Consider the following 27200-nt stretch of genomic DNA (forward strand, 5'->3'; position numbering starts at 1 on the left):
ACTAGGAGCAGCTGTACCACTAGTGAGGGGTTCCTTGTGGGAGTCTGGAACCCACAGGGGCATGTATCAGGCTCTCGAGGTAAAATGACTGCATGTCACAGATGGGAATATTTTGCAAAAGAGACTGAATGGAGAAAGGAACATGGTGAATTACTCTTTTTTTAAAAAAGATTTTATTGGGGAATTGGGTGAGGGGAACAGTGTTGGGGAATTGGGGGGAGGGGAACAGCCAGGTTGTTGTCCTTCAATCTTAGTTGTGGAGGGCACAGCAAGCTCAGCTCCAAGTCCAGTTGTGTGGCTCAGCTCAAGGTGCTGTGTTCAATTAATTGCAGGTGGGCGTAGCCACCATCCCAGGTGGGAGTCGAACCGGCAGCCTTGTTAAGAGTGCGCGCTGTATCCCCTGAGCCACCAGGGCGGCAGCTGAGCTCAAGGTGCCCAGTTCAGTCTTTAGTTGTGGGCGGGCGTAGCCCACCATCTTGAACAAGGCAGTCTTGTGAGGAGTACATGCTTTCACCAGCTGAGCCATCCTGCCACCTGTTGGCACCTCACTTGGGCACGGCTCACTGGCTCATGTGGGAATCAAATCGGCGACCCTGCTGCTCAGAGCTCCCACTCTTGAGCAAGCTCTTAACCAACTGAGCCACTCGGCCGGCCTGAATTACTCTTCTTAAGTTGATCCACTGATCTATTTATGGAAATAGTTTGGCTTCAGTCCTGTAGGCAGCTGAAAATCCAGGGAGCTTCCTGATCACTTTGGTTTCTGACGCATACAATGTATCATCCAAACAAGAATATATTTGTCTGTGGCAGATGCTAAATGGGGCAGGTTGCTGGGACCAGTGTTATAAACCTGGACTGTCCCAGGCTCACTAGACATATGGTCACCCTTATGTGGCCTTATATTATCCTTGCATGTTACTGCAGCCCATCTGTCATGGTCATATCCATAAGGCATCATAAGGGACTGTCAACTAAATCACACTCTCCTAGAGAATCCTTTCTCCAACTCTCCAACTGAAGGCAGCTGCCATAGCTTTCTGTAATTTTAAATCAGCAACTGAGAATCACTGAATTTTTAGAGCTGGAAAGAGAAAGAACACTTGAGAGGGGACGGACTAACATAAATAAAGCATTAATAAACTGCCTAAGATTTTCTAGACACTTTACCTATGTGCTACCATGTAACTTCCAAAGAATTCAGACATTGTAACCATTTTACAAAAGAAAGAAGCAGGTATAGAGAAGGGATGTAATTTGGGGTTCTGGATTGACCTATAACTACCTGACTTCAGGCTCCTGTTCTTTGACTGTGACACTTGCTCCCCCATTAAAAGTCCCCAAATCTCAAATGCACATGAGAAAACTGAATCCAAGGAAGGTTGTCCCTCTGTCAGCGTCACAGGACCAGTATGGGGAGAGAGGACCAAAGCTCGGGTCCACAATTCCTCATCAAGTGCTGTTGTTTTCTAGATGACAGAACTGAGGGCATTGGTGTCAGTTTAGTGGCTGTGTCACACATGAGAATGAGATTCTTTTGAGCATTTAATGTTCTTAGAGCTTGGAGAACTCATGCTTGCTAATGGGAATTGGATGGAGTCTTTCTCTGATCCTATTTTATTCAATAATTGGTAGATTTGTGAATGGATTACTGGTCTCATATGTGAAACCCCTTTCTTTTGAAAAACGAGATATTGTCTTATCTCTAGTCCTCTGATATCTCTTGTATTAACAGTGATTTCTGACTTACAAAGCTCAGGTATCATATCTACACATTTCTTTAGTATTTTAAGGAGCAGGGGTTTTTTTGGAGGGGGAGGAGGGCTAAAGATTTTAGCTTAGTTCAAGTGTCAGGCCTTCCTTTTGAATTCCTTCCCTTATTATGGGTTTCAGTTTCATCTTTATCTTGGTTCATCTGTTCTTTCCAGTCTGAAGATCATTTTTCTTTGGAGATAGAAGTAAAGGAGGTTGACTAATTCAGACTTGTCTTTTGGTTTTAATATTGAAACTTCTTCCCATCGCTTTTACCCTAATCCTGCCTTTAAAAAAGAAAGAAAAAAAAAAAACCCCTCCCTTTTTGTTTCCTTATAACCAAACCAATTTCAAGAGTTTTGTGTTCACGTATCAATAAAACACTTTTAAGTCATTGTTATAACACAGACAGAGCTGGTTACGTAATTGAAAAAGATAAGGTGGTTATATTTTAGCATCAATCAAATTAAATCCATCCAGTTATCAAGTACTTATTAACGACAGACTGTGTGCCTTCCCTGTACAGATGCTAGAGAAGCCAAGGTGAATAAGATACAGAGTCAACTGTTTAGAATTTCATGGCCTAGGGGAAGGTGAACCAGGAGAGAATTGTTGAATTAAGCCACGGAAGGAGAGGGCTGTTTATGGGTTGTACTTATGTACCCCAATTCACTCCTAAGGAAGTAGGAAGAGAGTATCTAAGCTTCCTAGCTGCTATGGATAAAAGGAAATATGATAGGTAAGGGAAGGCACATCATTCTTCAGGGGAATGAGTTTTGTTTTGTTTTGCTCTAAATTCAGAGAACTTGAGATAGGGATCCTATTATTATAAGCTGGATTTCTGATATGAGGAACACTCACTAGAGGGATGGTGTCTTGAATAGACTTTTACAGAAGATACGAAAATCCCTTCATTGAGCCATTTCTTGTACTGCTCTTCAGGAAGAGTGAGGGCATCACATTACACAGTGATTTAGGGGAGCATTCTGGCAGTGGGCAAGCTGATGTAGGCTAAGCCCTCCCTGATCACCCGCGATGGAATTTAATGCATCAGCAGAGCTCAGGCCCTCCAGGCACATGATGGAGGACATGCACATGCCTGGGTCACCCCTGTGGAAATGCCTAGATGTTAATGAAACCAAAAAAGAATATTGTTTCTGGAGTTGGGGGTAATTTCTACTCACCTTAACCTGTCATGGTCCATCAGTAACAGTTACTGTGACAAGATGAATGAATGAGACAAGGCTTCCCAGAGCTCTGGGGATGGCAGCTCCGAGCTGGTCGTCCCTTATTACTAATACCAGCTGGAGAATGACTGTGGTCCTGCAAAATAAAACAAAACAAAAATAAAAACAAAAACACCTTCAGTTGACAGTTGAAGTAAACAAACAATAAAGTCTTGCTGACTGGCCTCTCACTAGTCTGCAGCAGCGTGGCCTTTCACACAGACTGCGTTTCCACGGCACATCTGCCCTTTCAGTGGGTAGCCCAGTCCGTAACTTTGGTCCTCAGTCTTTTTCCAATGATTTGTTTTGCAGTTTCTATAAGGCCAGACTTGGGGCTTAGAGCTCTCAGCTGGATTCCCACCTCCCCACCCTGCTGTGGCCCCTGGCTGCAAAATAAAACATTACCTTGTTCATCCCTTATGCTGTTGGATGGCAGCCTTTTATGAGAGTGATTTCCTCCACCTGTTAGCCATTTAAAAGGCTTTAGTGCACAGTGTGATTATAATAAGGCTGATTCCCCTTGCCATGGACCAGTCCCTACTCTCCACGTCTAGGATTATCAGAACTTACTCTTACAGATGAGGGTGGCCCTTCCAAGTTGTCACCTTGCCCCCAAGGACACACTCGGTGTCTTCCCTGTGCTAGATAGTAGGGAAGCAAAGTTAAATGAGATTCGGCATAGGCTAATGGAAATTATCTTTTTGCTTTGTTTTAGAGTAGTCAATTTACCAGTCACATCAGCTGCATTATTTCTTCTCTGGTCTTGCACCATTTTTTTTCCCCTACTTTATGGATATCTCGCTGCTAGAACCAGTAATCTCAAGAAAGTGTTGTTTTTACCTTACAGCTGGGACATCTGTGGGGGGAAGGGAGGTGAGGGGAAGTGAACTCTGAGGCCCCCCTAGGGGCTGGGAGCTAGGGCCAAACCTCAGAGCAAAACAGGAAACCTGGTAGCTGACAAAGGTGTTTATGCCTGCCTGTTACAGTCAATTAGTTGGCTGGAAACTGTAATTGTGAATTCCTTTCTACTACATGTTTAAAGAAAAGCAAGTCTTCTGCTTTTAACTATTTTCTATGGTTCAAATAAGGTTGATAGCTGTTTTCTGGTATAAGTAGAAAGGGACGTATTTTAATGAAGAGATTAAAGAAAAAAAGATAATTACAGTATAGAAGTGAGGATGGAAAAGGGGCCACAGGTTAAACCTGACAAGGTCAGGAGACTGAAATAACCACATAAGATGGCGTGAACATAAAATGCATAACTAAGGTGGGCCATGGCTGGAAGTCACATCTTTAGCCTGAAGCTTCCTTCATAAAGTCAATCTTCACCTTAAGTGAGGCTGTCTATTGTCTTTTTGCACCTAAAATGACATCCTTGGAATATCAGTAATCCCTTTTTCCAGACCAGAGAAGGAAAGTACAGAATCCCTAGTTATTATTCTTGTCCCTTGATTAACATCTCTACGTGAACTATTAACTATCCTGCACCCACCTGTGTAAAAGAAACACCTGTCTCTTCAATTTACTTTTTATCCAAATCCAGAGATTTCCCCACTTTACTTTCTCTCACCCCCTTAATCTACCATCAGTGGATTTCATGTAACCCTCCTCCCTTGAGTCTATGTATAAAATAAACTGCAAACTATCACTTTGCGGAGCATTTTCTCAATCCGTTGAGATTTTGCTTCCCCTGCAATTGTCAGTTTGGCTCAAATAAACTTTCATAAGCTTTCTCTTAGGCTGGATGTTTTTGTCAACAGAAGTATGAAAGTACAATGTAGACCTACAATAGAAGCATTTTTAGGCAGCATCCAGTGTTCAATAATATGAATATAGAATACTTGACTAAAATACTTCTCAGAAGTTAATGGTCCTTCTAAATTTTATTTACTGTTTATATTCTCTTAACTCAGAAATATCAGGAACTTCAAACTGGTAGATTTCTAATTAGTGTAATTTATAAAGTCATATTCATAGCAGGCACCAGGTCTTCTATGTGCTTTGAAAAATAATCTCCTGGCATCACAAAAATCCACTTGAGTTCCAACCTGACATTAACCAGGTTGTTGTGAATTTCCATAAGCAACTTTTTAGATTTCTGAATGAACTGTTTCTGTTTAATTGGCATTTGCCAACTATCAAATGTTTAGAGATTAAGCTTCTCATTAGCTGCAGCTTAAAGCTCTAAGCTAACTCTGAATGAATTCAGAATCTAGTTTGTTGATACACATTGTCATCGAAGGTGACACCAAGCTATTATAGGAGATTTTTTTGCTCATTAGGGCCCTTAGTGTGATATCCTAAGGAAAAATTAAAATGGTATCAGTCATGCAGCTCCAGCCCTGTTTTTATATTTCACAGCATCATTAAAATCTTAAGTGTGGAATGCAGGCTAATTGTGCATAAATTGGCCCTATTATTTCTATTGCTGAAAATAGTTTTTTAAAAAATATTACCGTTCTCGAAAAGATACCAGGTTATATAGATGAAACAAGACTGGCTGTGTATTGGTAACTGTTGAAACTTGATGATAAATGATGGTTCATTATACAGTTTTCTCTACTTTCCTTAACAAAAATTCTTAAAAGATAAGGTAGCAAAGAAATAACCACTTCGTCAAAACATACCCCAGCATTTTCCAGGTTCTGGGAAAAGATCTCTAAGGAATGCCTTCATATTCCATTATGAAGGGAGAGGATCTTGTATCCAAGAGGCATCTTTTCCATCCATAGGCTGCATTGTCCAACATGTGCCCGGAAGCAGAATGAGAACTATAAACTCCTGATATTAACTGTCACCCCATTTTATAATCATCTTGCTCCCTTGTATGTCCCGTAGGTTCGTGTGACTGTGTTTCCCTCAAAGACTGTGGCTCAGCATTCGGGAGTCCCATGGTGGATCATCCTCGTGGCTATTCTCGCTGGGATTTTGATGCTTGCTGTATTAGTTCTTATATTATGGAAGGTAAGTTATATCTGGCATTTGAGTTTTATGATTTTAAACCTTATTTCATGTTTTTTTTAAAAAAGTACATGAACATTGATAGCATATGTACATTTCGGTTTTTCATTTATTCCTTTTTTGCAACATTTTATTATGAAACTTTTCCAACATACAATTTGAGAATTTTACAATAAATACCTGCATATCTCTACCTAATACTTTGTGTTTAAAAGTATATTATTTATACATTATAAGAAGTTGCTTAAATGTATAAATTTTGGTGTTTTTCACATATAATTTAGCATGTTTGGCAAATAACAATTTTTAAATTTTTACTAGTTTAGCATCTTCTGAACCTATGCCAAATTGTTGAGTATCATATTAATCAGAATCTGTATCCCTGTTAATTTCAACTTCTGTAAACAAATGTTCATGGCAGCTGTTGGGCTTTCTATCATTGCAGCTAGGTGAGGAATATAAAATTACGAAATCAATGAATAACTGCATCTCAAGTGAGTCATCATAGCCTATACCAAACATGAGGAAGATTTGGGTTCAATATGTTCTTCATTAGGATTGGTCCTGCAAATAAAATGTAGTATCTTCCCCCTGCTTCTTCCTACCAGTAAATAGTTTACAAAAAAGTGTGTATGAAATGGATGCATACTTCTGTTGCCAAAGATTACAACCTATAGATTTGGATTTATTCTCAGTAATGGAGGTCCATGGTCCCTTACAAACAATTACAAATTGCAAAAAAAAAACTTCTGAAAACTGAAAGTTTGTAATGACTTATTTGGTAGCAAAACTTGACATGATGTGAAGAGAGGCTATTTATAGTTTTTATCCTTTATTCATTAATTTCACTGCAGAAATATTAATGTTTTGGTTACAGTGGCATTAAGTATGCATATTACTTGTCTAAAATACTCAAAGCTCTCGATTTCCAAACATACCTAGTCCAGTGAGTTTTGCATAAAGAATTATGAACCCCAGCCAACAATCTCTAGGATCAAACTATCCTTATCCTTTCCTTGGATCCAAAAGTATAATGGACAAGCGTTCAGGATAGTCTCATGTTCAAATATCGGGCATCACCTTTTTGATTTTCTTTCCAAGTAACTTCCTTTTTCTAATCTGAGATAATTTTCTGGTTTCTTCCAAATGTGTGATTGAAGCTTGGTATCTGTTCATGTCAAGATTCTTCCTCACAGGGGACGTTAGCCAGTCCTACCTCTGATGTTTATTTCAGGCAATAGGTTTCTCTGGTTAAGCACAGCCAACCAATATAAGAGAAACCCTGATGATTATTTTGACATCAAGAACTGAATTTGAGGTTGTATATTTGAGGATGGCCTTCTTGTGCTCTCTGGAAAAGGTCACAAGGATAATCTTTTCTGGAGCAGGTCTTATTGTCAGTCTTTAATGAGGGTGAGACATAGCAGTGGGCTGAGAATTAAGAAATCCAAGCTATATAATCTTGGGCAAATTGCCTTAGCTGTTTAATAAGTAGGTTGGACTAGATGATCTCATTGACTTTTTTTCTTAATTCTGAAGTATCCCAACTCACAAGTGAACTCTAATCAGACAACATCTACAACCCCCACATGAAAATCATTTTTATTATTTTACAGATATTCTTCTTTCTGAAACTGAACTATTTGTTATGTGTTAAAGTCATAGAATTTGGGGGCCAGAAAGGACTCTAGTTCAGTGGCCTTTAAAATGGGTTTTACACATCCATGTAGGTGCCAGGACTAAGCAGATAGGGCTTGGGCCAACATCTCCACTTCAGCCAGACTAGTTCTGATTTTGTTTGGTTTAAATATTGGGATTCTGCATAGGATTTTGTTTGGGGGTGAAAGACGAAAGTCCTCCAGGCTGGTCCAGTCACCTTCATTTTGCAAAGATGCTTATGCCATGGATATTAATTAAGAATGTTGCCAAGTTGGAGGCAGCACCAGGGCTCTCGGTTTCTGGTTTATTCCTTTTCCCACCCTATTTACTAGCACATGTTATTGAAAGTTGGCTGGGAGTGCTCACTGTGTATTAAATTGAGAGCCACAAGTAGATATTAAGATAAATAGTCTAGATCTACACTGCCCAGTAAAACTTTATGGATTAATGGAAATGTTCTGAAGTTGTACCATCCAGTATGGTGGTCACTAGTCACATGTGGCTGTTGATCAATTGGAATATGGTTAGTGCAACTGAGGGATTGACTTTTAAATTTAATTTATATTTGAATAGCCACATGTAGCTAGTAGCTACCATATTGTACAAAGCAGATCTAGATTTTTTTACTTCAAAGAGTTGCCAGACTAGGAAGCAGAATTTTTCAGGAGGGCAGAGATTTATTTGACCATGTTGTATTTCAAAGGGCAGTTCCATGGCCTTAGGATCAAGGTAAAAGTACTCCATCGCTGAATGAAGGAAATTATAGTAGAAAGTAGAATTACACTTTGATACTCACTTAGAGTAACCTAAGCGGAGGAGCATAGGTTTCTACCACTTCAGGGTTACATGGTGGTTCAGAATTTGTGACAATGACTGCAATCATTCTTTCATGATGGTATATTCAAATTTATATTGTGATTCAACCCACAAATCCAAAGGCCTCAAATAGATGGCATTTGTTCCATAAAATTTACTGTGAAAGGCAGAAAAATATAGTATCTCTATTTTATTTGTATTTGTACTAAATTTTAGAGAATTTGTTCTTTAACCTTTGCCTCAATAAACTGCAGAAGTCAATCTTATGCTTGTTTTAGAGTCCATATTCTCCTGCAAGGAGAAACCACCCACAGCTATAATCAGATGTGTACATATTTTCCCTCTTAGAATAATTTTTGTCCTCAGGATTTCTGTTACAAATAGAAATATCAATTAGTTGACCAATGTCACCCATATAAATATTTGACTAGAGGGAGACCCATGGTAATATAGTTGGGTTGATTGCTGTCCCAATGTAACATAGTACAGTGGCTATTCACTTTTGGTTCATCCATAGTGGTCTCTTGGTAAACAAGCTATGAATAGAAAACAGATTAAAATCTGAGATTTTTTTTGGTTTAGCTCTCATACACCAAACTGTAAAACTGACTAAATACCTTGCTTCCTTGTAGTGTGGTTTCTTCAAGAGAAATAAGAAAGATCATTATGATGCCACATATCACAAGGCTGAGATCCATGCTCAGCCATCTGATAAAGAGAGGCTTACTTCTGATGCATAGTATTGATCTACTTCTGTAATTGGTAATTGATCAATGTTTTTTAATTGCTAGCTGTGGGACCTGCTATGGTTGTGGTGGCTAACTTTAAGAGCAACAGCTTGCTGTGTGTGTGTCCCATTAACAGATGTTTCCAAATGTCCACACTGGCTTGCCTTGCTTGAATTTATTTATTTCACTTAAAAACTCAGTTTTTTTAATACTGAAAGAATCTTCCCTTTGCAGGTGAGTTATTTTGTGTTGTTCAACATAACCCACAGTGGTGAAGAAAACTGCAATCTACGTACATACAAAAGGATGTACGTAGGCTTTGACCTCCATAGTAGCCCAATTTGCCATGTGTTGTTAATCCAGTATGCAGTATCCCACTTGGAATTTCAAAGATGCATAAGAAATCATTCCAGATTTCTTGTCCATTTTGGAATTTCCCACGGATAGACGCTTGTGTTGACTGCCTAATTAACCTGCTGCATGTTGGAAACATGGTGTTTCTCTTGATGAGAAGGCTTTCTCTGTCATCTTTTTGATCTCCTTGCTATAAAGTGATGGGGGAAGGCTTGGAATGCTTTCATTGTTGCTCAGAACTTGTTTTATGCTAGCTAAGCATGCAACTTCCTTTTCCTGCATATCTACCATGGGTCGAAGACCATTACAACAAACCAAGACTACTGGCATGATGGATATTATGGCCAATTTCAGAAGCTAGTTCTTTATCAAAGTGACCTTCAATATACAAAATTCTAGTATACAAATGCTCTGGATAGTATTTATTTCAATATGTTGTAATGGATTTTGGACCTTGTTTCATGTTCCAAGAGATTTGATTCAACCTTGGGGCATCAGCTGATTTTAAGTTCATGTTTTGTTTCTCTTATTTATAAATCCATGGAAACAGGAATTGGCAGTGATTCCTTTTTCCATTTCTGTGAGCATGAGAGGGTAGAATTACTCCTGTCATCCATCCCTTTCCATGGCACGGTCTCAGTGAATCCCAACATTTCCATTTCAATTTTACATATCAAACTTGACTTCTTTATTTAAATGGAGCAAGAGCCCCATTTTGTAATAGATAGCTATTTGGCTTTTTTTTTTTTTTTGCACAGAATAATAAAGGAGTCCATGCAGAAATGGGCTCAGAACAAAACTTCTTGGTCCATTTTTCCTATTGATTCAGTGATAACTGCACATAATTTTATTCTGCCCCATGACATTCTTACAATATAAATTCATTCAATGTAAATGTTCTGTTCCTGTTGATGTCATGTAATAAACATTAATCAAGCATTCTAAGTATCCTCCTCATCCTTCTATCTGCATTTTTAAAATTGAAAACACATTTTTTTAAAAAGGCATATGCATTGTAAAAAAATTCAGTCTGATTTTTAAATATCCAATATGTTCTCAGTAAAAATCTACTTTGAATCAGATTGAATATTTTTAAATGAATAAAATATATATTCATTAATAATTTAAATGTACACGTCTTTTCCTTTTGCAAAAAAAAAAAAAAAAAGAAGAAATTAGGTGATGCTCTGAAATTCAATCCAATGATACTTTTCTCAAGTTCTTCGTGGTACATGATGGATTTCATTACAGAACAGAATTTCATGATTTATTAATGAAAGAGCTTAATTTGGAAGCACAACAGCAAGTCCAAGCAGTGTAAATTACCTTCTCACTAATGAGAGATGTGTACTGGAGCCTCGCAGAAGAGGATTCTTAAATTGACCCCTTTGAACACTGGCATATTCAAACTGTTATTTGTAAACTATATGTGACCCGAGTTCCATTTTGTTAGTGGGAGAGGGGCATGAAATAATCTTTGGTTTATGACCTTAAAATTTTTTCTTCAAAATGATGTTTTAATAATCTAAACATTAGATCTGTTACATTATAGTATGGTGATTATAAAAGATGGAAGCAACGTTTCAGAAACTCTTAAATTTTAGTAAGGAGCTATGGCGTACATTGTTACAAAATGTAAAGAAAAGATGGAAAAAACGGACTTTTCTTCCAGTTTTACAGCTGTTCTTCCTTTCCATTTATCTCCACTGGCTGTTATCAGTTCTTTTCGACTTATTAGTTCTTTCTTAAAAGAAAACCATGTCTTTTTCCTTTAGTCCAGAGGTAGGCATGGCTGAGCAGAAAGTGTAGACATTCCTGTTGAGTGTACCTGCTTTTCCTGAGATTACTTACTTTGTCTCTGTTTCTCTTTCCCCTTCTCCAGTGTGGATTCTTTAAACGCTCTAGGTACGATGATAGCGTTCCCCGATATCATGCTGTCAGGATCCGGAAAGAAGAGCGAGAGATCAAAGATGAAAAATATAATGATAACCTTGAAAAAAAACAGTGGATCACAAGGTGGAATGAAAATGAAAGCTACTCCTAGGGGGCGCCAAAGAGGCTTCACAGTACCCAAACTGCTTTTTTAATTTTTCCCAACTCAGAAATTCAAATGGATTTAAAAGCCTGTTCCAAAACCTGAATAGTGACTTCAGACAGACTACATACAGTACGAACCTACAGTTTTCACTGCTGTGGACATTGTTACGTAGCCTACGGCTCCTGTTTTGCACAGCCAAATTTGAGACTGTTGGAATGGATTTTTCTTTAACTGCCTTAATTTAACTTTTCGAGTTGCCTTTGTTTTTGGTGTGGCTGACTCACATGTGCCGGGGAAGGGCCTGCCCAGTTATGCTCATACGACATCCTCCCAACAGTGTAGCTGCAAGAAGGCACCCACAGTCACCAAGGCAACAGAGTTACCATCCTAACCTCGGCACTGCCCCTGCAAACATTCTTCCCATAGGGGCTGGAGAACCTGCACGTTAACTGTCCCACATTACAAGACAACGCCATTAGGGGTAGTTGGGTTTCAATTTAAAGTACTCTCTTAAAATTAAATGTGCAATAGAAGGTGATGTTGCCATCCTGCCATCTTTCCATTTCCTAGATGTGTGAATACTTGCTCACACCAAATACATAAAGGTTTCATTTTCCCTGTTCCCTAAGACACACAGGTGCAACAGACTTGAATGCTTAGTTATACTTACTTGTATATGGTATTTATTTTTTTTCTTTTTTACGAACCATTTTTCTATTGACTAACAGGCCAAAGATTCTCCAGTTTGCCCTTCAGGTTGGATTAAGCAATCAGTTAGAACATGGGAGGTCATTGGTTGGACCTAAATTATGTACTGCAAAAAGAAAATAATTCTTTATAAATGTCCCAGAGTTGTTATAATTTACAGATAAGTTTTAAGTTATTAAAACATCTTCCTTCATAATAGCCCTGACCCCTCCCTCCACACCCAAAAATTTTGTTTAAGAAATGGGATTAACTGTAAGATGTTTAATTCTTAACAGACGTCAGATTTTTGAGTTTAGAGCCCTGTGTGATATTTCTGAATTTCATGCTATAACTTTCAGGAAATCTTGGAAATAATGGGTTTGTTTCTTGAACTTTCGTCACTGCTGTATATACAGGACTTGAAAGAAATGGTGAGTGCCTATGGTGGATCCAAACTGATCCAGTGTAAGACTACTGAGTATCTGATATCAAAAGTCAGATTAGAACATCATGGCTTTTAAGTTTATAATGTTATTTGAATAATTTAATCAATGAGTCAGTGTTCTATTTTTCCCTTTGTTTCCTCCCCTCTCTGTATTTCCCAAATTACTTCAGGACTACTCTAACAAGAACTTTAAATTGTTTTTTAATTATAAAAATGGAGGGCGGAGGAAGCTATTATTCTATACATTTAATAGAGATTGAATAGATATGAAAGCTGATTTTTTTTTAATTACTGTGCTTTAAAATGTTAAGTTATATGGGGAACAACAGCAAACAGGTGCTAATTTGTTTGACATAGTGTAAGCAGTGTCTCAATCTTTTAAAAGAGCAAAATACAGCTATGTGCCATTGTTGTTTGGAGTTTTATTTTATTTCTTTTTGAAAATCTTATGCCCTGAAGATACTAAGAACATTATTCTAATTGTACTTTGGAATTTACATTCACAAAAATTGTTTTACAAATGATATTTTGTTTACAAAACCTCTAAGCAGGTCATAACAGTGTTTAAAATCTCAGTTTCTTGCTTAGGTAACTTGGAACCCAATGCACTGGCTTTTTAGGTTGCTAAGAAGCTGATATTTTCAACATGTTTATAGACCTCTGTTATAAAAAAACGAAAGTCCTGAAAAAAGGGTGGGGTGGGAGGGTGGAAGGGTGGTTAAATAACAAAGAAACAAGAATGTAGCGGTTTAAATTTATAGTTGTTAAAAATGTCATCTCAAGTCAAATCACTGGTCTGTTCACATTTGATACATTTTTATACTAACTAGCATTGTAAAATTATTTCATGATTAGAAAATACCTGTGGATATTTGTATAAAAGTGTGAAATAAATTTTTTTATGAAAGTGTTCATTGCTTAGTAACACAGCATTGTATATATAAAACAAGCTCTAAACTTATAAGTAACCTGAACTGCCTTTCTTTTTATTTTATCAAGCCAAACTAAAGGTTTTGACGTTTTTACATATCCTTAGTGTCCCATATAATCTCAGATCAGCAAAACATATGCAAAAATAATGCAATATAAATATGATCCCCCCTTTTGGGTCTACTGTTCAGTTGATGCTCAAAAGAAAATGATCTTAAAGATGGTTCATTCAAGATACCCAGAAATTGGGAGATGGTTGTTTGCATTGATTCATCTGCTTCAAAGGCTTATGTCTGAGGGATGGATAGGGTATTATTTAGCAATGATACCATGGCATGAAAAATAAAAATTCTTATACCTAAGCTGCTTTCTTCTTAGAACACATTTTGGATGTGAGAGCAGTCCAGCTGTGATGTGTCACTATATTGACGACCAAGGGCTAATTTAGTATAATTGACTGGTCAGAAAATATATTTTTTTTTACCAAAGGATCTCATTTAGATTGAAGTGATTTTATGAATCTTCTCTAGCTGAGTTATCACAATTTAATAAATGAAAATAAAGCATGTATATAATGCCCAGACAATATAGCATGCCCTGGCCTGAATAAATTACCAATCTAAAATATATTATCTGTCCCGTGTATTAGGTGATAGTTTTCCACTCTACTTGGTGTTATATATTAAGTCATAGCCTTCTTAATTCTTTGAAGATGAGACAGGTATTACCACCCAAAGAAATGCATGATTTGTACTTTTAAAAATGATGGGCCAGAGGTGGTGAACCTTTTTTAGCCAGTCTCATGAATATACCCAGATTAAATCACTACACTAATGTATAAGCACCATAACCATTAAGGGTGTCAGTAGCTGTGTTTTGGCTCGTGCTATGGCATAAATGACCTGGGCTGGTTGGAGGTCATGGCAGTGCTTTTTATGACTCCTGTGGTTTCACTTTTCTCTCCCTCCCAAAAAGCATACAGGAATGCCTAGCAGTAATAATGGTATTAGTATAAGGATATCCAGGGATGATGGTATTAATATAGGGATATCCTGGGACCGTTTGCAAACACTGACACTTTGTTGGTTGCAGATTACTTGCCACATCCTCACATGGGTCATGCATGTGCTTATGCTGTGCCCTTGTGGTTGAGAGTATTCTAGAATGTGGGGTAGATGGAGGTGGGGAATGCTTTCAATTGTCCAGACATAGGAAGTAAGTGTAAGACTGCACATTCTATCCTAAATGAAGACATCTTAATGAGAAACTGGTCTCTAGTACACTAACCCACATAAAGACAATGTGGGAAGACAGACTGGGATCGATAGGTTTTGTTTTAAAGAAGGAAAAGAGTGAAATGCTGTAGGTGTCTCGGTTCCACATAAGTACTTCCTCAGGGCTGGGAAAACAGGAATGTGGAAGAGTTGTTTGATCAGCTTGGGTAGCATCAAGTAAATGATTAAAGGCAGTTCCTCGAGACCAAAGGATAGGGTCCAACCATTCTTATGATCCAACTACTTAGATTGAGGGGAAGGAGAAGTTCAAAGAGATGGAGAAAATGAACTTGAGAATGATTTTAAAAGTGGCTATTGCAAAGAAGCTAGTGGGCATCTGTTCTTCTAGGAGTCCCTGATTATGGTCAAATAGCATGTATTTTCTCTCTTGTACCTTAAAAAATAGGTTTTGCTGACTCTGAAAGACATTCTATCCAGCTGTTAGAATGTGGGAGTACTGTGTACTAGGGCTGAGGCCAGGTCTACAGAGGTGTTACCAAGAGACCCATCTAAGTGGAAAGTTATAAAGGGAATTCACGGTTAAATCTTCTAAGGATAAGTGAACTGTAAAACAAATCTGAGTAAGAAAACTGGTCCAGCACAGTGCAAGGGTGGGCCAGGTGCCACAAAGGGCGAAACTAACCAGGTAATGGTTGATGATTACACTGAAGTGAAGGAGTCAAGTGCAATTTTTGTAGCAAAAATTGCTACAGTCAGCAAAGTTTAAGTGCCTCAGTCTTCTCTTTGTTCTTGCCCAGGAGCCATTTCTCAATCAGGCTGCCTGTGCCAGGGTCATTGAAATGGGCAGAGACAACTCAGATAAAATTTATCATACACTATTCATCCTTCTAGAACATCTGCAAACAATCTCAAACTACAGGGACAGAGTGTGCTTCTTTTGTTTACTCAAAACCCTGCAGGCAAGTATTCAATTCACCAATAACTAGTAGATAGATTTGAGTGTTCTGTTGAGATCTGCTGTTAAGATTCTTACTGCTCTGCAGAGGAGGAAGTGCTTACAGAGCCCATCTTGTGCTGGAGTTACACTATGTAAATTAGACCAGAGTTTGTCACTGGAAGAACAGGGTTTGAAAACTCCCATTTCTCCTTCCCACGTCCCAATGCATTGACAGAAAGGTCTGTTAAAGGCAAAACCAAAAACCCATTTTCCCCTAGTAAGACTGGAATCTGTTTGATTCTAGGTGTCATCAAACTGCTGATGGAACTGAAGTTCTAGGGTGTTTACCTGAGGAAGCCACCTCTGGGTTAGGAAGTCTTAATCAACCAGAGTGGTTGAGAGTAGTCCTCACACTTCAACATGCCTAACAATCACCTGGGGGTCTTGTCAAGATGCAGGTTCTGATTCAGGCAGTCTGGGATAGAGCCTGAGACTACATGCCACACAAGCTCCAGGCACTGCAGTGCCACTGGTCCATGGATTACATTTAGGATAGCAAGGATCTTTGGAGTCAGTCTTCATTGAAGTCTTCGCTCTGCCTCTTTCTACTTGTGTGACCTTAGTCAAGTTTACTAACTCCTAATGGTTTTAACTTCATCATTTGTAAAACGGTATTAAGGAATAAGTAGGATTCTACTTAGGCTTCCAGGGAATAGACACCATCCTTTTTCACCTCTATACAACTTCCAACCCCCTAACATTCTCAAACGTGGATAAAGCAATCGGGGATCATTTTAACCTTTGTTATATCTGCGCATATAGCTTTCACTGCCTTGACAGGATAGATGACATTGGTCTTAGATACCTTCAAGATACCTTCCCTGCTAGAAACAAAATCCCCTTACAGTGAATACTATTGCAAGTGAATGGGGACATTATGCCAGTTCTAGTAGCTGATCTACAGAAGCACTGATATGTTGGTCTGATAAAGCGACTTCTCTAAATCAGTAACAAAACAAAAAGATTAAAATAAGGTTCGGGCTAACTAAGAGTTAAGGGTTAGCAATTGGACATTTCCTTTCTCAAGCATCAACTGTTCTCCAGGTTTCCTTTTCCTTGTCCCACAACAAACAACCCAACTACTTCTGCCAGAAAAACAAAAGTAAATGAATAGAACGCCTAAGCCATGTGATAGGTTACTGTGGATCGGCTTGCTCAACTTCTAGTCTACCCTTCATCTAGTTGGAAAGCTAAAAATACCTTTTCAGACTCCCTTGCAGCTAGGATTTTGCATGTGAATTAGATTCTATGAAATACCTTCATATGAGATCTGAAAGGTGGACTAACAGTGGGTGTTTCTGCAATTAAGTATGGTTGTGGAGGCCTAAAATTCAGTGTTGAGTATCTTTTAAAAAACTTTTCAATTACAGTTCACATTCAATATGTTAATTTCAGGTGTACAGCATAGTGGTTAGACATTTATATAAATTATGAAGTGATCTGCCCCTAAGTCTTGCAACCACCTGAGACTATATATAGTTATTACAATATTATTGACTATATGCCCTAAGTAAATAGGGCATATTGTCATATACATCATGACTATTTTATAACTGCCAATTTGTACTTCTTAATCCCTTTACCTTTTTTACCAAGCCCCCCAACTCCCCTCCCATCTATCACCCCAACAAATCTAGTAGACAACTGACTATAGATTCTCAGCTCTCATTTTGTTTGGCTGCTGGAGATTACTTAACAGTATCAAATCCCCCATCATTTTTCAAAGCATTCTTCCCTTGGCTTCTACTATTGATCATTCCTTAAACATTGTTACAGTGGAGACTTCTCTGTGGCTTCATATTTTCCACAGGTGATCTCAACTCCATTTACCACTGAGCTGTCTCCCAATGTCCACTTTCTCTTTTTACCATGATAATACAAATGTTAGCTGGACAGATGTACTACTGAGAATAAATCCCTCTTTCCACTTTTGTTGCACCTAGGCATGGCCATATGGCATTGGCTCCATGAAAATGTCTGGATACAGGTACAGAGAAATCAGATGTTAAAGGCTGGAATGGTGTGTTTCTTGTTATGCTATGCAAAACATTTAATAATACCACCATCTGTGATACCTTGGAAGGCAGACTATATCCCAGCCAAGGAGAAAGGGTAAAAAAAGATTCAGTGTTGACATATCTTGGCTGCTTCTTGCTGCTTTTAGCACAGTCTTATGAAAGTGATGAGTTCAGGCAGGAGCTAGGTAGTTTGCAGGAAGGATGGAAGGGAATACAGTTCCAAAAAGGATGTTTTCTGCTTGCTGCCTAAAATCTTAACCCAATGTGGATCTTACAGAGTTAAAAGAGCCATGGAGCTTCTATACTCCAGATAGAAACAGTTAAACCAAATTTCATCACATTTAAGATACTATCTAATGTAAATGCACCATTTTTTTAAAAAGATTTTTATTGGGAATTGGGGGAAGGGGAACAGACAAGTTGCTGTCCTTTTGTTCTTCAGTCTAGTTGTGGAGAACGTTGCTTCACTGGCCCAAGTTGGCACCATCATTGCGCTCTTCCCGGGCGAGGCAGATCAGCCACCAGCCCCTAGACAGCCGCTCACAGCAGCTGCTGGCCACTCATGCTGGCTACTGCCCACACATGGTAGCCCACGGCAACCCACTGCAGCAGGGGCTGCAGCCTACGCTGTCGCAGGCAACCCATGGCAGCCCAGCTCCAGGTTGAGCTGTTGCTCAGTATCCTAGCTGTAGAGGGTGCAGCGTCACTCGCCCTCATATGTGGGATCCGAACCGGGGCCCTCTGGCGTCCCAAGCCAGCTCTTAACCAACACGCCACTCCGCTGGCCCTAACATGCACCATTTTTATGAACTCGTAAGAAATAAAGGTTGCCAAAGACAATGCTTTCTTATTCCTTAGAATTTTGTTTAGTTAAGAGCTCACAGATATATTTAGGCAGATTTTAATCATATTATTCCTTGTGCACCTTGTTGGAGCCTAGATAGGACCTCCAAAATATCCCACAATGGAATGGCATATTGATTACTTTTGTTAAAGAGAGAACCACAAGCCCAAAATGGCATCACTTGTGCTAAAGCCCATGCTACCAAACCTAGATTTACTACCCAACTTAACTGCAGTCTCAGCCTTCACCAGAAATGTAATCTTAATCAACCAGTTTGGAATTTTCTGGTCAACACCAATGAGGTAATCTGTCATGTGGGCCCTCTCTACCCCCAATAGAAAGAAGAGGTAATATGCATGATAAAACCCTTGCCATTCCCTTCTCCCCCTAAAGAAGACGTTTGGTCTAAAAATATAATCATGCACTGCTTAACTATAGGGATATGTTCTGACAAATGTGTCGTTAGGTGATTTCATCATTATGGGAACATCACAGAATGTACTTACACAAACCTAGATGGCAGAGCCCACTACACACCTAGGCTGTATGGTATAGCCCAGGGGTTGGCAAACTGTGGCTCGCGAGCCACATGTGCCTCTTTGGGTACGTACATGTGGCTCTGAAGTAAAATTGAAAATGAAAATAAAACTATCATAGTTTCATTTATAAAATCTTTAAAGGATATTCACATAATGGTGATTTCATTTGTTTTATGGCTCTCGAATAATTTTTAAATTGTTGTGAGGGACAGGATTGGCTTTTCCGTCTCAAAAGTTTGCCAACCTCTGGTATAGCCTATTGCTCCTAAGCTACAAACCTGTATAGCATGTTACTATACAAACAAACACTGAGATTAAATCAAGCATAAGAGAAAACGATACAATCAAGAGACACATAAAACGAGATGTATTAAGCTGCTGCCTGGGTAACATGACATATTTACAGCAAACTTTTTTATAAGTAGAAAGAGTACACTCTAAAATAATAAAAAGCATAATATAGTAAATACATAAACAAGTAACATCATCGTTTATTATTATCAAGTGTTATGTACTGTCCATAATTGTATGTGCTCTCCTTTTTAAAAAAAAAATTTTTTTTTTTAATTGGGGAATTGGAACAGCGCTGGGGAATTGGGGGAAGGGGAACAGACAAGTTGCTGTCGTTTTGTTCTTCAGTCTAGTCGTAGAGGACGTTGCTTCACTGGCCCAAGTTGGCACCATCATTGCGCTCTTCCTGGGTGAGGCAGATCAGTCACCAGCTTCTGGATGGCAGCTCACGGTGGTTGCTGGCTGCTCACACTGGCTGCTGGCTACACATGGTAGCCTATGGAAACCCACTGCAGCAGGGGCTGCATCCTGTGCCATTGCCGGCGACTCACGGCAGCCCAGCTCCAGGTTGAGCTGTTGTTCAGCATCTTAGCTGTGGAGGGCAGTGTCACTGGCCCTCATATGTGGGATCCGAACCGGGGCCCTCTGGCATCCCAAGCCAGTTCTTAACCATCGCACCACTCGGCCGGCCCTGTGCTCTCCTTTTATACGACTGGCAGTGCAGATTTGTTTACACCAGCATCACCACAAACATGTAAATGATATGTTTGTTGCATTATGATGTTATTAGGTAATAGTTTTTCAGCTCCCTTATATTCCTATGGGACCACTGTTGTATTATGCTGTCCGTTGACTGATACATGAAACATCGTTATTCAGCGCCTAACTGCAATCCTTTCTCTTCTTTTGCTAACTCTCCTGCCATACCCTTCTTCCTATGAGAACCATTTTATACAACCCCTTGGAGCACCGTTCTAATTGCTAGATAAGAGATGCTGCCTGATTCATGAATCACTGCATATAACCAAGTAGATCTTCAGATTTACTTCATTGAATTTTGCTCTTTAACACACTGAATTATGAATGAAGGCAGGCCAACAAGTTTAGGGATTGTTTTGTTCTGTTTCTTGCGGGCGGGAAGGTTGTTTTTTTTAGGATCGTGATGGGAAGGTGTCATAGTAACACCTTTTTCTCTTAGGGCCTCTGAAGGCCCTGATCGCTGAGTGGCCTTTGCTCCTTCATAGACCTCCTTTATAAAGTAGCTTTCCCACAAACACACACACACACACCCAATCATTCCATTTTATCATCTTTCCAGCCTTAACAGTAGCTTTCCCACAAACACACACACACACACACACACACACACACACACCCAATCATTCCATTTTATCATCTTTCCAGCCTTAACACTCTGAGGTAATCTATATATTTATTATCTGTTTCTTGCCCTTAGAAGTCCCAGGAGAGCAGGGACTTGGATATCTTATTCACTGCTGTATCCCGGAAACCTAAAATGGGGCTTGCCCAGCACATAGCATGTCTAAAGAGACACTTATTGAACGAATGAACTCTAGAAATAGGCAGCTAAGAACCTAAGAAGAAATGAAATGGAAGAAATAAAGGGAAATTGGTGAAAGTGGAAATTTACACTACCCACCCCAACAGAATTTTAAAAAGAGAACTTGAACTCTGCTGATGGCATATATAATTCAGACATCAGCGGGAGACTTATCTATCGACCCTCAGGGACCTAGCCTCAAATCGCTAATTCCAAGTCTGTCTAAGTGCAGAGTTCTCCCTGTCCTAGTCCACAAATTCTTAGGGATTTGCACCCTCGCCGTCCCCCTCAGCCCTCCCACCAATCAGGCTCCTCTTGTGTAATTGCTGTCCCCAGGCTCCTCTTGTGTAATTGCTGTCCCCATGGGCTCCAATTCTCATGCAAAACCCATTCTTTTCACCAATTTGCATAAAAGATAGTCTTAACGATCTTTTACTTTTTTTTTTTTTTTGGGTAAACTTTATTGAAGGTTACAGGGAATGCTCATTGTGAAAGAGCCTTGCAATCTCCCCCACCTCCCCTGCCCCTTTGCTCAGCAAAGGGAATTCCTCCCCTGGCTTCCCACAGAGCTGTTCTGAGAGAGCTTTTCTGGGGGAATCAGCCTCTCTTGACTCCAACAGCATATCACAGTACAGTACTTACTTCAGATAAATATGGTGTTTTCCCTAAAACAAGTCCTGGTGAATAGGATGGCCTCCACGTCAGTACACTCGTAATAAGTCAAATGGGGGTACTCCTTAAAGAATGCAGACAAATGTATGCAGGGAACAAAATCTTGCTCCAGTGGAATATAATGCATGGTTTAGAGCGCAGCTTTCCAGGGTATGTGATTCTGAGTCATTGTCTTTGAGCTATATATAACTCTGTCAATAGTAGATAGCTGATAATACAAATAATTCTTGCCTATATCTATGCAAATACTGTCAGGTGGAGGGTTCCTGATTCCTAAGGAGGGAAAAAAGCCAGTTTTACAGCCCTTTGTAGTCATTTCTGTACTCCTGTTTTTTGATTTCTTTGAACTGGTTGTCTTCGGTTCTGGTTGCCTCATTTAATGATCGTGTTAACTGAATTTTTGGCGTGTTCATTTTATTTTATATTTTTCAGCTTTACTGAGATATAATTGACAAAATTGTAAGATACTTAAAGTGTACAATGTGGTGATGATGTGTTCGTTTTATAGCTGCGTGAGAGTCATGATTTTACTTTTGAAAATTATATTTCTAATGTGTCAGTCAGAGTTCTGGGACAGGAAATGGAAGAACACTCAAAGGGGAAGTTGAACAGTCTTTGGAAGGGACTATTTAGAGATGTAGGTGGAAGTATGCAGCTAGGGATGTGCAGCACCCCAATTAACAACAGAGGGAAACCGGTACCACCTCTAAGGCTCCCTGGGCAGAGGGTGGGGTCCCACTTAAGAGGGACACAAATCATGGCCTGGCAGGAAGGGGGCAGGAAAGTAACTTTCCTCTCCTTTGTCCTCTGAGCCCTGTGAAGCCAGGAGGTAATGGAGACAGATGGCATAGTCTAGCTTGTTTATTGCTTTTTCCACTCTTCAGTCAAATCAGCCCAACATGAATCATAAATTCTCAGTGAATTTAGAGGATCTGACCCAAGTATGCTATATGTAAAGATTTTTATTGAGTCTTAGAATATGACTATACTTTATATTTACAGTTAAATACGATAGCCCTAGTAAACTTCATATAAAAGATACCACCGTTTGATTACTTTCTTTTTTTTTTTTTTTTAATTGGGGAATCAGGGGAAGGGGAACAGAACAGTTGCTGTCCTTTTGTTCTTCAGTCTAGTTGTGGAGGACATCGCTTCACTGGCCCAAGCTGGCACCATCATTGTGCTCCTCCCGGGTGAGGCAGATCAGTCGCCGGCATCTGGACGGCCGCTCACTGCGGCTGCTGGCCGCTCACGCTGGCTGCTGGCTACATACGGTAGCCCATGGCAACCCANGCTCACGCTGGCTGCTGGCTACATACGGTAGCCCATGGCAACCCACTGCCACAGGGGCTGCAGCCTACGCCGACGCCGGCGACTAATGGCAGCCCAGCTCCAGGTCGAGCTGTTGTTCAGCATCTTAGCTGTGGAGGGCAGCGTCACTGGCCCTCATATGTGGGATCTGAATTGGGGCCCTCTGGCATCCCAAGCCAGTTCTTAACCATCGCACCACTCAGCCGGCCCTTGATTACTTTCTTTACATATCATGATCTCATGTCCATACTGCTCCCTGTAAGATATTTTTACCAAAGCCTTAACAGCCACCATGTTAACAGATACCTGGAAAAAAATCTAATATTTCTCCAGCTTCTGGGCTGTATGCCTTTCACCAAGAAGCAAAAAGTTGGTGTCATTTTATATGTGTTCTCATAGATTCCTTCTCCCTATATTGGGTGGAAGCTTGGTGAGTATACTTTTGTTTGGAGAAAAGAAAAAAACACGTTATAAAACAGTTGGATTGGTTTCTGGGAGAATGTACCTTGCTAAAATAAATCTCAAGGTTTCTGCTGGGCCTCTGTGATTCCACACAAGTTAATGTTTAGCTGAGCACCTCAACATGACTAGGTGCAAAGCAGCGGAGTTGCTAATAGAGGTTGAGGGAGCTGAATAATACTGCTGTGTTATTCTGTGCATAAGGGTGTGAGAACTGGAGCTCGGAGAGGTCTGGAAGGAAGAAGAAAGGAGGATGGCAACATGAAGGGAGGCTGGAACACAGCTGTGAAATTGGTTGAAGGTCTAGTTTAAGGATGTCTACTATTTAATTCCAAATTGTTTTGTCTCAAACTTTTGGTAAAGTTGGCTACAGGCCAAACTAATATGAGTGGTCCTGATAAAATCCTAATAAGGAAATAATAAAAACAGCAATAATGATAGAAAAAAAAATAGATGCCATTTATTGAGGAGGTCTAGTATGTGCTGGGCATTGTGTTCACACAGATAGCTATACTATCTATGTCACAGTCACCCAACAAGACAGATATTATCCTCCCTTTTTTAGGTATGGGACTGTGGCTCAGAGAGGGTAAGTAACTCACTCTAGGCCACATCGCCAGTACCTGGCTGAACCAGAATTTGAAACCAGAGCTCATGCTCTTTTCATTACACGACACTACTTCCCCATAACCCTCTCTGCACCATCCTGATAAAGCTGGACTGGAAAGGTCATTGACAAGAACCCCCCCTTCTCTCAGGCCGCTCATTTTACAGTCCAATGGCTGTACCCATCGGAAGTTTTTCCATGTGTGAGTCAGATCTGTCTTCCTAGTTTCCATGCACAAGTCCTCCGTCTGCTGTGGGGGTCACTAAGAATAAACGTAATCATTCTTTCACAGAGCATGCTCTCTGATATCTGAAGACATGTTATAACATTCTACCACGTTGGACCCTACAGTATAAGCTTTGTAAGAACAGGCATATCTGAAAGGGATCCTATCTAAATTGCATGCGACTTTATTCCCAACCACATAGGCCATTACTTAGTAATTACTTAGTACATTAGTAGGCATTCAACAAATATTCATAGAATGGATGAAGGCCAGTCAGATTGGGAAGGTAGAGAGTATGCTTGGTGAGGCAGCAAACATGAGACAACCTCCTCTGATACTTTCTCTACATATCATGATTTTATGTTCATACTGCTTCCTCTAAGATAGTTTTATCAAAGTCTTAACAACCACCATGTTAACAGATCCCTGAAAAAATGGTTAGAGGAACCGCTTTTAGGTAATATGCTAAGTAATGCTTCCACCCCACCCCTCCAACCACCTACCCTTGTTTCTAGGTGGTCAATGGTCTCTTTCAAGCTAAACTTGGGGGGCTGATATACCCTAAAAAGCAACTTTCATGTCATTATATATATATAATTGGGGAATTGGGGAAGGGGAACAGCTTTGGGGAATCATGGAAGGGGAACAGACAGGTAGACAAATTGCTATTTTTGTTCTTCAGTCTAGTTGTGGAGGATGTCGCTTCACTGGCCCATGTTGGTATTATCATTGTGCTCTTCCCGGGTGAGGCAATCAGTCGCCGGCCTCTGGAAGGCCGCTCACGCTGGCTGCCAGCCACTCACATAGTTCATGGCAGCCCACTGCAGCCCTACTGCAGCCTGCGCAGTTGCCGGTGACTCACAGTAGCCCAGCTCCAAGTCGAGCTGTTGTTCACCATCTTAGCTGTAAAGGACGCAGCGTCACTGGCCCTCAATGTGGGATCTGAACCGCAGCCCTGCTGCTCAGAGCTGGTGCTCCCAAGCGAGCTCTTAACTAGCTGAGCCACTCGGCTGGCCCTATACATATATTTTTATACAACCTGATCACCATGAAGAAATGAATTGTCATTCTATATGAGCAATTGCTGGGTATATCTATCTATATTATATATCTATATCTACCTGTCTATCTATAGGCATAAATGGAGCCATTTTAAAATGGAGTCCCAGCAGCCATTCCAGAGGAACTGCATTGTACCTCTTACTCCTTGAACCTTAGGAATGGTTGAACTGGGCAAATAACGTTTAGACTGGGCAGCATTGTTTTCCAAACAACTGTTTGGAAAGCTAACAGGAAAGCCAACTTCCTGTCTGTTAAGGGCTGATAATTAAAGACATTGTTTAGAATCCATAACGAGCCATGCATAGTTAAAAAATAGCCTATTAGTACCCATAGAAACTCCTTCCTCCTATTCATGTATTTCCCTTCCTTTTTTCATAAAAACCTCTTGCCTTCGCCCAATAATCAGAACACTATTTGGGTTTCTGCCTGAATCAGTACTTCCCAAATAGCTATTCTTGATGATCTCAAATAAAAGCTTGTTGCTTCTCTGGCTTTTAATTTTCAGGTTGAAAGTATATATATACATAAACACACCCATGGAAAGGTAAGTGTGTTGCATCTAAGATATACCAAAGCACTGGGAGGATGTATATATGGGGAAGCAGCCGTGGAGAGAAGGCACAGCAGTGATTTTTCACTGTAGATGGCACCCTTTACAGCTCTGTCTATGCAATTAAACCTATAGTATTAGAAACTGTCTAGGCTTATATTCACTATTTAGAAAGCTGGAAAGGGTGTGGCAACCAAGCAGTCACCATAAATACAAAGGCTGCAGTTAGAGATGGGCAGTCGGAGCGCAGGGACTCTTTAAATATTGAATCCATTGCTGACTCTGCCAAGAATGCCCGCAGATAACGATTCAAGTTGCCTGCCAATTATCCTCTGGGACTGCTGTCACTGATATTATTTAGGGCCACACTCCTCAGTGTTCACCATTTGTTATTTACGTACCGCTGCTCGGCAGGATCAGCTCCTGAAGCTCTCTGGGTCTCAGTGTCTTCACCTCGTAAACGTGGGGCTAGCATTCCAGGGGAGAGTGTCTGGAACGCGCTCGCAGCGGGACACTGCGGCGTGTGGAAGCGGAGCCCAGGCCCGTCCTAGAGCCTTTCGGCTGAGGCCCGGAGGGCAGAGGAAGCCCGGGAGGTCGGATCTGTTGCAAAAGGGCGTGGGAAGGGCGAGCACCACGCCGCCAGCGCGACTCAGCGAGCCGGATCGCCGCGGGCCCCGCAGGCTCTCCCGCCGGCGGCTGGGACCGGCCCGGGACTGGGGAGGCGCTCCCCCCGCGGCTCGGCCGCCTCGCGCGCCCCGCAGCCTCCTGCCACCAGACCAGCGCTCTCCGGGTTCCGCCCGGAGGCGCGGGGACTTGACTTTGGCTCCGGGCCGGCCCCCGCGTGCTCCCCGCCTCCTCCCTCCCTCCCTCCGCCCCTGGATCCCGCCCAGCGGCGCCGGGGGCCGGGCTCCGGCGAGAGGGGCGGCGGCCGCGGCGGTGACAGTCGCGGACGGACTCCCCGCCCCCGCGGCTCGCCACGTCCCTCACGTACCGCCCGGCCGCCGCGCGGAGCAGCCACCTGGCACGCGGGGCTCCGGCTCCTCCGGCGGGGCTCGGCATGAGGCTGGCACGGCTGCTGCGCGGAGCCGCCTCGGCCGGCCGCTCCAGCGCCAGCCGCAGCCTCGGCTCGCACTCGGGCTCCGGGCCGGCGCCCGAACGCGGCATTCCGGGCCAAGTGGACTTCTACGCGCGCTTCTCGCCGTCCCCGCTCTCCATGAAGCAGTTCCTGGACTTCG

The 27200-nt window shown here is 41.0% G+C and overlaps 3 protein-coding genes across 8 annotated transcripts in view; 2 read left to right on the forward strand and 1 right to left on the reverse strand.

Annotated features, from left to right (window-relative positions):
- Positions 1-13631, forward strand: part of ITGA6 (integrin subunit alpha 6) — a 72149-nt gene extending 58518 nt beyond the window's left edge. The window contains exons 24-26 of one of the 2 annotated variants that reach the window (XM_019656801.1): positions 5814-5939; positions 9044-9173; positions 11376-13631. In XM_019656801.1, coding sequence (XP_019512346.1) covers positions 5814-5939; positions 9044-9151 — 234 coding nt within the window. In that variant the 3' untranslated portion in view covers positions 9152-9173; positions 11376-13631. The remainder of the gene's footprint in view (positions 1-5813; positions 5940-9043; positions 9174-11375) is intronic. The other variant, XM_019656800.1, reaches the window with a different exon arrangement.
- On the reverse strand, positions 581-27027 carry LOC109390400 (translation initiation factor IF-2-like). Of its 4 annotated transcripts, none has more exons than XR_002125560.1 (4): positions 26367-26833; positions 11345-11427; positions 2934-3072; positions 581-685 (listed from the first exon to the last, which is right to left on the reverse strand). XR_002125560.1 is itself a non-coding variant. In XM_019656804.1 (2 exons), exon 1 carries the CDS (start codon positions 27022-27024, stop codon positions 26434-26436), a length of 591 nt encoding a protein of 196 aa, XP_019512349.1. In that variant the 5' UTR covers positions 27025-27027; the 3' UTR covers positions 25220-25256; positions 26367-26433. The 4 variants fall into 4 exon arrangements, 1 of the variants encoding a protein (XP_019512349.1); XR_002125559.1 differs by having other exon boundaries at positions 581-724; XR_002125558.1 differs by having other exon boundaries at positions 581-1081.
- PDK1 (pyruvate dehydrogenase kinase 1) overlaps positions 26967-27200 on the forward strand; it is a 29589-nt gene continuing 29355 nt past the window's right edge. The window contains exon 1 of one of the 2 annotated variants that reach the window (XM_019656802.1): positions 26967-27200. In XM_019656802.1, coding sequence (XP_019512347.1) covers positions 27023-27200 — 178 coding nt within the window. In that variant the 5' untranslated portion in view covers positions 26967-27022. The other variant, XM_019656803.1, reaches the window with a different exon arrangement.

Source organism: Hipposideros armiger, unplaced genomic scaffold (assembly GCF_001890085.2).
Source record: "Hipposideros armiger isolate ML-2016 unplaced genomic scaffold, ASM189008v1 scaffold_266, whole genome shotgun sequence".
In the NCBI taxonomy this organism is placed as follows: Eukaryota; Metazoa; Chordata; class Mammalia; order Chiroptera; family Hipposideridae; genus Hipposideros; species Hipposideros armiger.